The 15,309-nt window shown below is 28.3% G+C and overlaps 4 protein-coding genes across 4 annotated transcripts; all 4 read left to right on the forward strand.

The window, feature by feature from the left end:
- Window positions 1–8,214: 8,214 nt before the first annotated feature.
- LOC136079323 (uncharacterized) lies at window positions 8,215–9,153 on the forward strand. Its single transcript, XM_065795056.1, has one exon. The coding sequence runs from the start codon at window positions 8,215–8,217 to the stop codon at window positions 9,151–9,153; it is 939 nt and encodes a 312-aa protein (XP_065651128.1).
- Window positions 9,154–9,662: 509 nt separating this feature from the next.
- Window positions 9,663–10,661, forward strand: LOC136079324 (uncharacterized). Its single transcript, XM_065795057.1, has one exon. The coding sequence runs from the start codon at window positions 9,663–9,665 to the stop codon at window positions 10,659–10,661; it is 999 nt and encodes a 332-aa protein (XP_065651129.1).
- Window positions 10,662–11,790: 1,129 nt separating this feature from the next.
- Window positions 11,791–12,831, forward strand: LOC136079325 (serum response factor-binding protein 1-like). The gene has a single exon (XM_065795058.1). It carries the CDS (start codon window positions 11,791–11,793, stop codon window positions 12,829–12,831), a length of 1,041 nt encoding a protein of 346 aa, XP_065651130.1.
- Window positions 12,832–12,862: 31 nt separating this feature from the next.
- Window positions 12,863–14,362, forward strand: LOC136079326 (uncharacterized). Its single transcript, XM_065795059.1, has one exon. It carries the CDS (start codon window positions 12,863–12,865, stop codon window positions 14,360–14,362), a length of 1,500 nt encoding a protein of 499 aa, XP_065651131.1.
- The last annotated feature ends 947 nt before the right edge of the window (window positions 14,363–15,309 follow it).

The raw sequence follows: 15,309 nt of genomic DNA on the forward strand, positions 1-15,309 counted from the left end.
TTTTGTAAAACTTAACTGTAATAATAAAGTACTCCAATGACATGAAAACTTCCAGATTGTCCTACTTGTTCATCTCCAGAGTTTAATGTAACTACTAATCTTCTTCCAGCTCCAACAGCAGGCATTGAATCTTTAAAATGTCTATAAAATGAGATAGTAGTTGTAGATGTAATTGAAGGTGTTGGAGCACCATTAGTGTCTACTTGAGCTAATAGTCCAGATTCTTCATTATTAAATGAATAAAGATTAGCACTATTCCATGGGGTGAGATAAAAATCTTCTAATCCAGATGACATGAATATACATGTACTAGTACTAGACTGATTATATGCATCTACATATCCACCAGATATTGAATAATTGGCATAATTATATGGAGTCCAAGGTGTTATAGCATTGCTAGTATGTTTAGGGGGAACGCTACCATCATACATTCGCACTCTTGATTCCCACCAATTTCCAGATACGCCAATAACATGCATTCTAATATATTTTAGATAGATTCCTCTACCAAATCCTGCAGTGTCCATTAAAATATATTCTTTACCATAAGATGTATTAGTATATCTAAATACATCAGATCGTAAACTAAGATCTGAGATGTATGGTGGTAATGATGGATTTCTACTAACAAAAGGTTGTATCCAATAATCGACCATAACTCCAGTAGCGTTATAAAGTTCAATTTTTAAAGTTTGTTTAAATGGCATATCAAATGTAAAATATCCTCCAAATTGAGTAGCATTGTGCATATTACATCCTTGCAAAGAGTTAGCATAAAATGGTCCACCAAGTGGGGAACACAAAAAATCGCAAGCTAGACCAGTAGCATCCATTCCAGTATTAACTGTAGTATAAGCATGATTTCCTATACGAAGTTCACCATCGGCGTATATTTTAATAAATACGTTACCTGCAACACTTGGTCCAGTAGTAACTGTTTTATATAATGCTAGCCATAGTTTTCTTAGAATACCACTGCTATTATTATTAAATGATATAGTGTATACAACTGTTCCATCATCACCTGAACTCGGTGGAAGAGTTTGATTTTTTGATCCAAGACATGTTAAACTTGAATCAGGTACTATTTTTACAATGTGAGAAGCAGGTACTATATGATCGATGTAATCTTTTGTAGCAACATCATTTAGTAGTCTAGGAGTTGGTAGATTTTCTATTGTGTTACCATTCATATCAATTTTAGCAGACATATTATTCATTCCATCTCTCCTGAGAAATGTGCTATTAGCTTGAGTCATTGTTAATCCATCAACTACTGTTTTTGAATTTGTTGTTCCTCCGAATATATCAACAGGCATTTTTTATATATAAGATTTTTTTAATTTAATTTATTAATAATATCTTGAAAATCAACTCCTTCATCAAGCTTTTTTAATACGTAAAGGCACAAATGTCCACAGAATGAAGTGTCTCCAAATAAAAAAATAATAGTGAAAGAGATCTCTTTCACTATTATAATAGACATTATTTTTAAAATAATCGACAAGTTCAACAGGTGGAGGTTGTGCATAAGAGTCAAAGACACACTTTTTGTCACCGACTTTATACCAACAGATCCAATGAAACCCATCTGTACTTGAATCTCCTGTATTTACTATTCCACATTCTTTTTTATTCATTTTCTTTGGTAGTTGATCTCTTACAAATACGCCTCTAAAATTTTTTATTTTTAGTTTTTTTGCTGCTTTTTCTAATTGAAAATTTGTACCTAATGAGGTAGAATTATTCCTTCAACATTTATAAATTTGTTCATTTTATATATGAAAAAGGATTTTTTTCATATATAGATTTCAACTAAGTTATAGTATCCTTTATGCGGATCATATTTATCAATTTTTTGGCTGTAGATGATATTAAATTCGACATTGTCAATACATTTTGCATGGTAAAATTTGTAATATTTTTTTATTGCGTTTATGAGATCATTTGTTCTATTTTTAAGTGTCATTTTATCAGTATATTTTGTTAAAACTGTTATTTTACCCTTTTTTCTATTCAATAAAGTTTTTAATTTATATCTTCTTTTCATATGCATTTCCATTTTATATAAAGAAAAAAAATATTATTGTAAGTTATAAATTTTTTTGTAATTTATAACTTACTTAATTTTATTATATTTATGACATTGTTACAATAATTTTCAATTGAATTAAATTCATCAATATTTTCAACGCATAAGACATCGATAGTTACGTCATCTTCAACATAGTCATTCTCGTATAAATTTTTTGCTTCTTCTATTGCCACTTCTATTAAATCTATATCAGAATTATTAAGGGCTATTACAATTTTATTATTATTACATATAGATTTGATTTTTAATTCACGTGGAGATTTCATTGTCATTTTATATATATAAAATTTTTATAAAATATTTCCATAAGTTTCTTAATTCTTTATTATCAATCCAAGAGTTAAACGAATCAGGATACCCATACCACTTTACAAATGATTTGTCTTTGAGCTTTTGAATTACTTTTTCGATTCTAAATATTTCCTGATTTGTGTTTTGCAATTCTTGTTCATAAAAAGTACCTTGTATTTCATCATTATTATAGTCATTTATTTTATAAGTTGGTGGATCTGTGTATTGAATTTTTGATATAGTAAAAACTTCTTCAGTCCATCTTGGTGTATATCCTTTTTCAAATGTTTTCTTCTATTTAGTTATCCTAACTTTATCACCTATTGAAAATCTAGGTTGCATTGGTCCTGATCGTGTATTTACGTTCAAGTTTAGCCAAACAATATTCTCATTCTTTTTATCACTAGCTTCAACTGGCGTCATTTTAATTGATGAATGTCTTGTATTGTTATATTTATTTACCATTTCATCTAAAATATCGATATATCTTCTAGTTGAATTAGCTGAAAAGTATTTAAACATTTTCTCTTTCATGGTTCTATTCCAACGTTCAACTACAGAACTTTTTTCTTCATTTTCAGTTGAATATATATCTATCCCAAACGATTTTACATACTTATTATAAAATTCTTTACCTTTATCTACCCACAATTTTTCACACTTTCTATCATTAAATATTTTATTTAAAGCATGAGCAACATCAAGTCCAGTTTTATTCTTCAATGGAACAATCCATCCATACTTTGAAAATACATCTATAACCATGAGTAAGTATTTTATACCGTCATTGAATTTCGATAAAGATTGCATATCAACTAAATCAGCAGCCCATATTTTATCAATTCCATTGACAATCACTTTTCTTTTTTTAAAATGTTTTATAACAGGTTTATGAAGTTCGTTTGCAAGTTCGTTAGTCCATATTAATTTTTTTTCCTTGTCTTTTTTACTGATCGATTGTAGTTTTTTTGGACGCCAACTCCGCTTGGACCTTTCAGCCCTACTCCGCTTGGGTCTGAAAGACCTAGTCCAAATTTTGCTTTAGATGCTATAATAGGTTTTATAATACCTCTTGCAATTTTTTCACGTGTAGTTGGATTTTTTATAGCATCCATTTCTTCAATCATCATCTTATCTGCTAAATTTCTATTTGTAGTATCTGTAAAGTGCTGATAAGCAAGATCACGATGATAAGCAGCATTATCAACTCTATCTATAGGTTTACTCCATTCTTTATATGCATCAGTGGAAGTAAGTCTTTCATATAAATTAGTACCAGGACCAGCAAAGTTCATTCCAGGTAAATGCATTTCACCAGGAAATTTTGCCCATGGTAATTTTATTTTTTTAGTTATTGAATTAATTGAATTCACTAAATCTCCACCTTTCGAAGCTGAGACAAATTGAGTTTTTTTTGTTCCGCAAACTTTACAAGTTCCACGTAACATATTTCTATTGTTTTTACTAACAACGTTTTGTAGGTTTAGTGTATCTGTTTTTCTTTTACATTTGAAGCAATACATTTTTATTATGTAAATATTTTTCTGTATTTCCAATAAAAAATGAGCATCATTGATTTATCCTGGAATGCAAATAAAAATAAGAGAAATAATAGCAAGTTGCTCCCTAGAAGTATAAGAGGCTTAGTTGTTGGAAAGTCAGGTTGTGGAAAAACTACTTTGTTATTAAATTTACTTTTGTGACCTGGTTGGTTAGATTATAATAATTTACAAATTTACGGAAAGTCGTTATATCAAGTTGAGTATAAGATAATAAAAAAGTGTTTTGAAGAAAAATTACCAAAAGAAGTTATTCTTAATTTGTTTAAATATCAAGACAAAATAGAAAATCCAGATTTAATGATTGAAGAAGTTTCAAAAAATATAAAAGAAAAATCAGATATTGAGTGTAATTTTTTTGAAAAAGGAGATGATATACCAGATCCTGCAGATCTTGATTCAAAAAATAACAATTTAATAATATTCGACGATATTTTGCTTTCAAACCAAAATAAGTGTGAGGAATATTATACAAGAGGAAGACATAGTAATGTAGATTGTTTTTATCTTTCACAAAATTATTTTAGATTACCTAGACAAACTATAAGAGAAAATTCCAATTTTATTTGCTTATTTAAACAAGATTCGATTAGTTTAAGTCATATTTATAGGGATCATGTTATAGGTGATATGCCAATAGAGGAGTTTAAAAAATTATGTAAAACTGCTTGGTCAGAACCTCATGGATTTGTTGTTATAGATTTATCTTCTAAAATAGATAATGGAAAATATAGAAGTGGGCTAGATAGTTTTTATTTTACGAATGAATTTTTTAGTAAATAATTTTTTTCTTTTATATAAAAAATGCCATGTATACATGTTAGTGGAAATGAAAGTAAAATAAAAACTAGATTCTCATCTAGCATATCTCTTCCTTCTGATAGAGAATATGAAATGGCTCTAGTAAGTTTAGAGACGTATTACAGTTTTCCGAATATTGATTTGTCAAATAACAATTTTAAATATAGTTCAGACAACGGAACAACTTGGTTTAATATATATATTCCTGTAGGAGCTTACGAGATTGGAGATATATATATTCAATTAGCTATGATTAAAAAGGAAGTACTATATCAGGAGCTGCAGCTATTACAATTGGAGCTAATAGTAATACATAAAGTTCAACTGTAAATATTCCATCTGGATATAAAGTAGATTTTGCAGTTCCAAACTCAATTAGAACGCTTTTAGATTTTGAATATCGAGTATATTCATCTGGATATTATGAATCAGAAAATATTGTAAATATATTAAAAGTGAATAGTATTCGTATTACGTCACATATTATTATTATTATTATTATTCAGTGATCAAATACAAATACAATAATCTATTTATAATTTGATGAAGAAGTGCTACACCAGGCCCCCCTATGGTGACGAACATGGAGATACAGAAGCTACAGACAAAGCAGCAATTGTATCTATAAAGTTACTTTCTTATGTTGTTTTTGAAAGCGTTGATGGATTGAGCGTTCACTGCTTCTTGCGAAAGCGCATTCCATGGGGCGACAATTCTATTTGAAAAAAAGTTATACCGCTCCTCGCAGTTTTTTACCATCTGACGTTCTAGTTTATGGTTATGGCCTCTTAGAATATACTTATCTTTACTTTTTGAAATTTTTTGCGGGACAACAAAATATATATTAGGAGCAACTTATTTAGATGGACAAACATCTACTATTACATATTCATTTTTTCCAGATGTAGGCCCTGGATATAAAATTGTTGAAAAGCCAACTAATTTAATTTACTTGCCAGTAAATATAAAGCAAATTTCTCAAATGGAAACTAAAATAACTGATCAAGATGGAAATTTATTGAATTTACGAGGAGAAAAAATAGATATTAGATTTTATATAAGGGAGAGACAAGATTCTATCCTTGAAAGAACATTTACAAATGCTAATAGTATTTTTCGTAAGTTATAATTTTTTTTTCGTGAGTTATAAAAATAACTAATTACACTAATATTAAAGTAAATATTTCAGAAGGGCAATTGAAAAAAATTAAAAAAGCAGTTAGTAAAGAACTCAATGCTAGTATCAAATTATCGTATGAAGATCTAAATGGTGAGCATGTATTAGCTGTAACAAAAAGACAATTGAATAAAATTAAAAGTGCATATGAAAAAGGTACTGGAGTTGTTATTAATTTAAGTAAAGCTCAACTTATACACAATTTTAAAATAGGAAAAATTCTAAAATAGGAGGATTTCTTGGAGCACTTTTACCTTTTCTAACATCAGCTGGTAGCTTTTTAGCATCAAAAGTTATACCATCACTTGCAACAGGTCTACTTACAGGAGTAGGTGCCGCAACTGGAAACAATTTAATTAATAAAATTGCTGGAAATGGTATTTCTAAAACATTATATACTAAGATGAATGGTAAAGGAATTAAATTTACTAAATTAGGAAAAGGTTTCTATCTATCACCATGGAATAAAGGAGGAAATTTAGGAGATGGTTTATACTTGAATAGGGGTAATGGATATGAAAAGACTGGTAAAGGCCTATTATTAGGTCCTAATTCACCATTTGCTAATATTCCATTTTTAAATTTAATTTTTTAAGTCCTTCGGACTCATGCGGAGTAAGTACTTTGAACCCATGAAAAAATATTAACATATATAAAATAAATTTTTATATATGTAAAAACATGTCTAGATATCCAATACATAAATTTATAAATAAGATGCCAATGGTTGATACTTATGCATCTAATTCACATTTTAAATTTAATGAAAAATTAGATCATCCTACAGTATTAATAAATGGTACAAAATGTGAAATATTTGCACAGCAGGATATTAAATTAGATTTTATGTCTCAAAAAAGTATTTCATTAAAATTAGGTATTGAAATTAATGGTAATAGTGTTGCATTAGTTTCACTTAAAAATGAACTTAAATTAAAATTGCTATCTTTACAAAATTCTGTTATATCAGAGTCTGTAGATGATATAGTTATTATCATTAAAAATAATTCATTTGAAGATGTAACAATTAATAAAGGAGATTTATGCTTTATAAATTTATTATAAAAATTTTTTATTTGCTTTATAAAATTGAGTATTCAGCTAAATCTAATATAAATAAATTATATCCGTCTTTACCAAACGAATATACTGAAACAGAAACTCAAGTAAGTGCTACTGTATACCGTTTGAATAAAATAAGTGAAATTCAAAAAGAAATTGAAATTGAGAGAGAAAAAAGATCTACATTAAGTAAAAAGTATAATAAAGCAATAAAAATAATTTCAGCAGTTGATGTTGCATTAATTGGAAGTACAATGGCACTTGGAACTGTTGGTATTGGTTTTTTAGCTACAATAGTAGCAGCACCAGTAGCTATTGCATGCGAAGGAGCAGCATTAGCAATCGGAGCTCTTTCATTGATAGGAGGGCAATATAATAAAAAATTAAGTTTAAAAGCACAAAAACATGAAAGTATTAAAATACTTGCAAATTCAAAATTAAATACAATAATGGATCATATTTCTAAAGCTTTAGTAGACGGACAAATAGATGATAAAGAATTTGAGCTGATACTTACCGAATTTGAAAAATTTTAAGTTATGCTTGAAGATATTAGATCAAAAATTAAAAAAGATATTGATGAACAAACTAAAATATCGTTGATTAATTAAGGAAGAGAGGAGGCAATTAATTTATTACAAATGAGATTTAATAAATCTGAAAATATTAAAAAAATAAAATAACTTAAGTAAATTCTTTCTTGTTATTAAAAATATGTTTTACTTTTACCCTTTCTTTTTAGAATGTAGCAAGCGTGAAAATGATTTGAATAAAAAAAGGTATTTAGAAAAATTATTATTTAGAGAAGCAGGCTTTATAAGAAATAATATGCTAATTAATGATGGAGGTAACTTTGAAATACCTACTCAGTATAGTGATGAAGCTAGGGATAAGCTATATTATCTTATTCAGTTTAAATATTATAAAGATAATGATTATCGTAATGTTGAAAATATGAATAAAGAATCATATAAAGAATGGAAAAATATTAGTAAGAAAGAAAAATGTAGATTAGTTGATAGATATGTATATAATTTAGATTGTAATCTTAAAGAAAAAAAAATTACAAGAAACAAACTATTGTCTGATTTAATATTTAATCTGATAGAAGATATTGATATTAATTGTAGTGATTTTGAAATTAAAGATATCATTTATAAAAAATAATTAAAAACACATAACATCTTTTGTGTTATGTGTTTTATTTTTTTCTTAAATATATAAAAATGTCGTTATTTAAATTTACAGATCCAGATAAAAGAGATCAACTTGTAAAAGAATACATATATCTTAAGAAAAAAATACAACAGGATAATATTGCTGAAAAGGTGGGTGACTATAACTTACAGATGGATTTATCAAAGTTATATAGGCCATTAATTGATAGTCAATCTGGAATAAATAATAGTATATCTAATTTGAAAGATCAATTAGCACTCACTTTTTCAAATCCTGAAAAGGATCTTGCTAAACTTCGCATGGGTCCTTCAGACCTCCTTCCTCCTGATGGTATGGTGAAAACACTTACTGACTCCAAAGTACAAGAAAAACCTAATATTTTAAATTTTGGAAAAATTGCAACAAATTATCTTAGATTGTATACAAAAAGTAAAAAGTCTACAGATCCTATATTTGGTATACATTCAAATGGAGATGAACTATATATTGGTAAAAAACGAATTACAATTAATAATGATGATATAACTGTTGATGGAAAGAAATATGATGGTACACCAGGCCTTTGGGAATTAGTAACAAAGTTTAAACCTAATAAAGATGTATATAGTAATGAGGATCTTAAAAATTATCGAGAAATATTAATAAATACAGATGCAATTACTACTAATAAAGGTAAAGTAAGATCATCTAGAAGTGAAAAATATAATGAGTTAATATCTCCAATTTGGAAAGATATATGGACTCCTATATTATCGAAGAGAAAAGTTGAATATGGAACTGGAGTTAAAAAAACAAGAACACAAACTGTAATTCTTCCTAGTGATCCTAATGCTCTAGTTGAGATGCTTGAGTTACGTATAGCTGCATGGGAAGCAGGTAATAGTTCATCAAGAAATGAAGCTGTTGCAATTAGCGATGAATTATTAAGACAAGGTGTATTAAGTAAGGGTAAGTATGAAGCAATACAGAATAATCTTGCAATATAAAAAAAAATTTTCCCTAATTAAAAATGATTATTGTTCAAAATAAAAGATTTGTGAAAAAACATGTTATTGGTGGTAGTGGATTTTTTGATACTCTAAGAGAAATGTTTAGACGAGCAGCAGCATCAAATGTAACAAAAGTATCATCAGCTATGATTAAAAAGCTTGCAGCTACTGATTTAGGAAAAACTGCAGTAACTGCTGCTAAATCAGCAGGAAAAGAACTTGCAACATCAGCAATAGAAGCTGCTAAAAATGTACAATTGAAAAAGGAAATAAATTAATTAATAAAGTAGCTCCAAAAGTTAATCTTAGTAAAAAAAGTGAGGATATATTATCAAAAATAGCAAAGTCAGGAGATGAAGCAGTAACAAATTTAAATAATATAATTAATGGAAATGGGTTGAAAGGTAAAGTATCACGTAAGAATGCTATTAGAATAGAGGATATAGTAAAAAAGGAAGAGGCCTTCGGAGTATATAAAAAAATTTTTTTTTTCTATTATATAAAAAATGACAACTTCTCAATCAATTTTAAATATTACAGAAACACCAATCGTAGATGAATCAATTGAAAAATATTATTATCGAGATTATGATCCAGCATCTCGACCTAATCTAAATAATACTGGAAATATTATAATAAATATTGAACAATCCGATTTATATTTAGTACCATCTGATGCATATCTGTTGTTTGAAGGAAGACTTCTTAAAGCTGATAATACAGCTTATGCTAATGCAGATGCAGTAGCTCTCACAAATAATGGCATTATGTATCTATTTAGTCAAATATCTTATCAATTATCTAATCAAGATATTGAAGTAGTTTTTAATCCTGGGCAAATGACTACAATGTTAGGGATGCTTAAATACCCGAACGATTATCAATCAGCTCAAGGGTTGAATCAATTATGGTATAAAGATTCAACATCAACAGCAGTCATTGCAGAAAACACAGGATTTGCAGCAAGACAAGGATACTTGATTCAAAAACCAACTGCAAAAGGTACATTTTCATTTTGCGTACCTTTAAAGCATATCTTCGGATTCTGTGATGATTATGATAAAGTTATTTATGGATTTAAACATACAATAGTTCTTACTAGAAAATCTGATGATGATGCTATTTTTAGAGGAGCTACTGTAGCTGCTGGAAAAGTAGACCTCCAAAGAGTGACATTGTTTATGCCGCATGTACAGCCAGCTCTAGCACAACAAAATGAACTTTTAAGTATTATAGCATCTAAAGCAACAATTCCAGTTGCTTTTAGAACTAGACAATGTGATAGTTTAGAAATTCCACAAACTTTATCGACTACTTGGAAACTTAGTGTAAAAACATCTAGTGAAAGACCAAGATATATTGTTGTTGGATTTCAAACAAATAAAAATGGAGATCAAACAACTAATCCAGCAATATTCGATCATTGTGACTTGAAAAATATTTACGTTATGCTAAGTTCTGATAAATACCCAGTAACTGATTACAGCTTATCATTTCCAAATTAACAATTCTCAAGAGCTTATAGAGATGCAGCTGTGTTTAGTGAAAAATATTATGGAATGAACGAGTTGATTACTCATAGTAACATACAACCTCTTGATTATAAAGATTTGTACCATATATTTGTTATTGATGTAAGTAATCAACCAGAAAGATATAAATCATCAGTAATAGATACACAAATTAAAATGAACTTTAATACAGCAGTTCCTCAATATAAGATAGGATATGCTGTAGTAATATCTTAGTAATAAATTAGTGAATTTTAAATCAGATGAAAGTAAATTAGTTTTTTTTCTTTATATAATAAAAATGTATTATACAAGGACAGCATTGCAAAATTTATTAAAAGAAAATAACATTTCACAAACATCTAAAAATTATGTCACATTATTAATGCTTGCTATAGATAATGGTTTGATTGATAAGGATGCAATCATGTCAAAAGCAACAGAATTAACTGATGTGAAAAGACCTATTGGAAGACCTAGATTAAATAAAGTAAAAGAAGTTCGTGAGAGAAAACCAGTAGGAAGACCTAGATTAAATAAAGTAAAAGAAGAAAAAGAAAAAAAAGAAATTGATCCAAAATATTAAAGATTAAGAACAATTAGGAAAGAACCAGTCACTATTAAACTCACAAACATAGAAACAGGAGAAGAAATAATATATAAATCATTATATATGGCTATGAAAGAAACTGGACATGGATTTGGTTATTTTGAATTACATGATGGAAAGATTGAGGATGGTTATAAGATTGAAGTACTCAATTCTAAAAAATTAAAAAAATCTTTAGATTTTTGATGTGCTAAAAGCGCTTAAAAAAAAAGATTGATATATAAAAATGGGAGATAAAGGTATGGAATTTTATAAAATGTTTAAACCAACTTCATGTCAATTATATTGGAAAAAATCAAAAGGATTTGTGCAATCTACTTCAGATCCTTTTGAAAAATGTGAATCTTACAAAACCGCTATAAAAAGACCAAAAAAATAATATTAAATTTATAAAATATTAAATTTCATATGATCTTATCATATAAAATTTTTGATAAGAAAAATTTTTTTTTGAAAAAAATGATATAAAGAAATTTTATTTTTATAAAAAATAAAAATCTTATGGATATAAAAATGGAAATGAATAACAAAAACGTAAAAGATTTAAGACAAATCGCCAAAGAGCGAGGAATTAAATATTACTATACAAAGCCAAAACGCGAACTTATTAATGAATTATCGCAATTAACTAATTCACAGGAGCCTACCAGAACAAATCCTGCTCCACGTCAAGATGTCTATCGTCCAGATAGATTTGTTCCTATGAGCATAAAAATGGAAATGAGTAGCAAAAAAGTAGAAGATTTAAGACAAATCGCCAAAAATCAAGGAATTAAATATTACTATTCAAAGCGAAAAAGTGATCTTATTAATGAATTATCCCAATCAACTATTTCACAGGAGCCTATTAGGCCAATTCCTGCTCCACATCCAAATGTTATGCATCCTGATAGATATGTTCCTGATAGATATAACTCTGTAATTCAAAGATCTATTCCTGCTCCACGTCCAAATGTCATGCATCCTGATAGATATGTTCCTGATAGATATGACTCTGTAATTCAAAGACCTATTTCACAGGAGCCTATTAGATCAATTCCTGCTTCTAGTACTTTTAATCAAAGACAATTTAATAATCAACGTCATTTCAATCAAAGACCAATTTATATTCAACGACCATTCATACAAAGACAATTTAATACTACTAGAAATGTTAATCAAAGGCATGTGCCTGTTAGACCAATTCCTGCACCACGTCCAAATGTCATGCGTCCTTCTAGACAAGTTCCTGTAATTCAAAGACCAATTCCTGCACCACGTCCAAGTGTCATGCGTCCTTCTAGACAAGTTCCTGTAATTCAAAGACCAATTCCTGCACCTAGACATAAAAATAGGATAGATGAACAAATTTTATATCTTATAAATAGCTATAACGACTTAGTAGAGATGGTTAAGCCATATATACCAGATCAGATTAGGAAAAAATTAGAAGAGACAAAATCTGAGATTAAAAAAAAAACAGAGCCAATAAAGCCTCCAATAGATACTAAAAAACAAGTTGAGTTTAAATTAACTCAAACAGCTATTAAGAATAACAAAACAATATTCAGCTAAAGGTATAAAAGGATATGATCTTGAAACTTTTATGAATGTTGCTAAAAATAGTGCAATTAAAGTACTAAATGAAAATAGAGGATCTAAAGTGAATATAGTTGCCACTTGTAAAATGGAAAAAACTAGTATTTTAACTGGAGACGATATAATTGTAACTCCTAAATTTGCATCGAATAGTACAGTTATATTAGAAGCTACAAATTTAGATAAACTTTATGAAACATCAAAGTCTAAAATTTTAGAAAATTTATCATTGTTTCAACAGGAAGGATCAAACTGGACATTTGTTTCTATTAAAAAAATAGATATAAATATTATAGAGTATAATCCACTTAAAGCTAAATCTTATATTCCACTTGATAAAAAATTAACAGCTAAAAAAGCAATCATTAATATGCAAAATGAAGATAATCAATGCTTTAAGTGGTGTATAGCTAGATTTTTAAATCCAACAGATAATCATCCTGAAAGAGTAGATAATGATCTTATAACTCAAGCTGAAAAAATAAATTGGGATAAAATAGAACTTCCAGTTTCATTAAAACAAATTGATCTATTTGAGAAAATCAATCCAGATATAAGTGTGAATGTATTTGGGTATGAAAACTTTCATGTTCATCCTTTGCGATTATCACATAATAGTGGTCGAAAACATTTAATAGATTTATTGTTAATAACTGGTGATGAAACCACTCCGAATGGATCTGAAGTATCTAACCATTACAGCTTGATAAATAATTTAAGTAGATTACTTTTAACGCAAACATCAAAAAGAAATGGTGCAACTCACTATTGTAGAAATTGCTTATTAGGATATAGTTCAGAAGAATATTTATCTAAGCATAAATTGTATTGTGATGCACATGATTCAGTTCGTATTGAACTTCCAAAACCAGGAACAACAATGTATTTTAAACAGCATTATAAATCGATGAGAGTACCCTTTGTAATATATGCAGACTTTGAAAGTTTTATTAAACCTATCAATACTTGTACACCTAATCCAGATGAATCCTATACGAAGCAGTATCAAAAACATATACCAAGTTCATTCTGTTACTATATTAAATGTTATAATCAAAGTATATGCAAAGATAGATTAGTAACATATACTGCAAATAGTGAAGAAGATGATATTGCTCAAATATTTATAGATTATCTACAAGAAGATATTATAAAAATTTGTAATGAAGTAGATTTTAAGAAGCCTATGATATTTACAAGTAAAAACAAGAAAGCATATGATGCAGCAATAAAGTGTCATATTTGTGAAGAATATTTAGGAGAAGACAGAGCGCGAGATCATTGTCATTTAACTGGAAAATACAGAGGTGCTGCTCATAAAACTTGTAATTTAACATATAGGATTCCAGAGTTCTTCCCAGTACTATTTCATAACTTATCTGGTTATGATAGTCACTTATTCATAAAGAAGTTATCAGGAGGTAAATTAAGTTGTATACCTAACAACGAAGAAAAGTATATTAGCTTTTCTAGAGAGATTAAAGTTGGAGAGTATATTGAAGAATAGGATAAGACTGTTGATATTAAACGAGAGATTCGTTTCTTAGACAGTTATAGATTTATGCCATCTAGTTTAGATGTCTTATCAAAAAATCTAACAAAAGACCAATGTAAAAATATTGGAGAATTTTATAAAGGGAAACAATTAGATTTGTTAATGAAAAAAGGTGTGTACCCTTATGATTGGGTTGATTCTATTGATAAATTTAATGAAGCACAACTACCTCCAAAAGAATCATTCTTTTCTAAATTAAATGATGAAGGAATTAATGATGATGCTTACACACATGCGCAAACTGTATGGAAGGAATTTAAATGCAGATCATTTAGAGATTATCATAATTTGTATAATGTTTCAGATGTCCTTTTACTAGCTGATGTCTTTGAAAATTTTGTTTTGAAAGAGATGTTTGCATGAAAAATTATAAGTTAGATCCAGCTTGGTATTATACATCACCAGGATTAGCTTGGGAGGCTGCATTGAGAAAAACAAAAGTAAAGTTAGAACTGTTGAGTGATTATGATATGATCCTCATGATAAAGAATGGAATAAGAGGTGGAATCAGTACGATATCAAATAGATTAGGAAAATCTAATAATAAATATATGGATAATTATGATGAAACTAAACCATCACAATTTATCCAATATCTAGATGCTAATAATCTATATGGATGGGCTATGAGTAAACCACTTCCTACACATGGATTTGGTTGGATGGATCAAGATGAATTGAAAAACTGGAGATCAGTTCCATGTATACTTGAAGTTGATTTAGATTATCCAGATCATCTTCATGATGAACATAATGACTATCCACTTGCTCCTGAAAGAGTCAAAGTGGATAAAGTTGAAAAACTTATACCAAACTTGAATAATAAGAAAAATTATGTGGTACATTATACCAATCTTAAATTGTATGAAAGATTAGGGCTAAAGATAACAAAAATCCAT

The sequence above is a fragment of the Hydra vulgaris genome, chromosome 04, assembly GCF_038396675.1.
Source record: "Hydra vulgaris chromosome 04, alternate assembly HydraT2T_AEP".
NCBI classification, from domain to species: domain Eukaryota; kingdom Metazoa; phylum Cnidaria; class Hydrozoa; order Anthoathecata; family Hydridae; genus Hydra; species Hydra vulgaris.

Bases quoted from the DNA above. Each gene is read 5' to 3' on its own strand.
- LOC136079323 (XM_065795056.1), top strand. From the start codon at position 8,215: ATGTCGTTATTTAAATTTACAGATCCAGATAAAAGAGATCAACTTGTA.
- LOC136079324 (XM_065795057.1), top strand. From the start codon at position 9,663: ATGACAACTTCTCAATCAATTTTAAATATTACAGAAACACCAATCGTA.
- LOC136079325 (XM_065795058.1), top strand. From the start codon at position 11,791: ATGGAAATGAATAACAAAAACGTAAAAGATTTAAGACAAATCGCCAAA.
- LOC136079326 (XM_065795059.1), top strand. From the start codon at position 12,863: ATGAATGTTGCTAAAAATAGTGCAATTAAAGTACTAAATGAAAATAGA.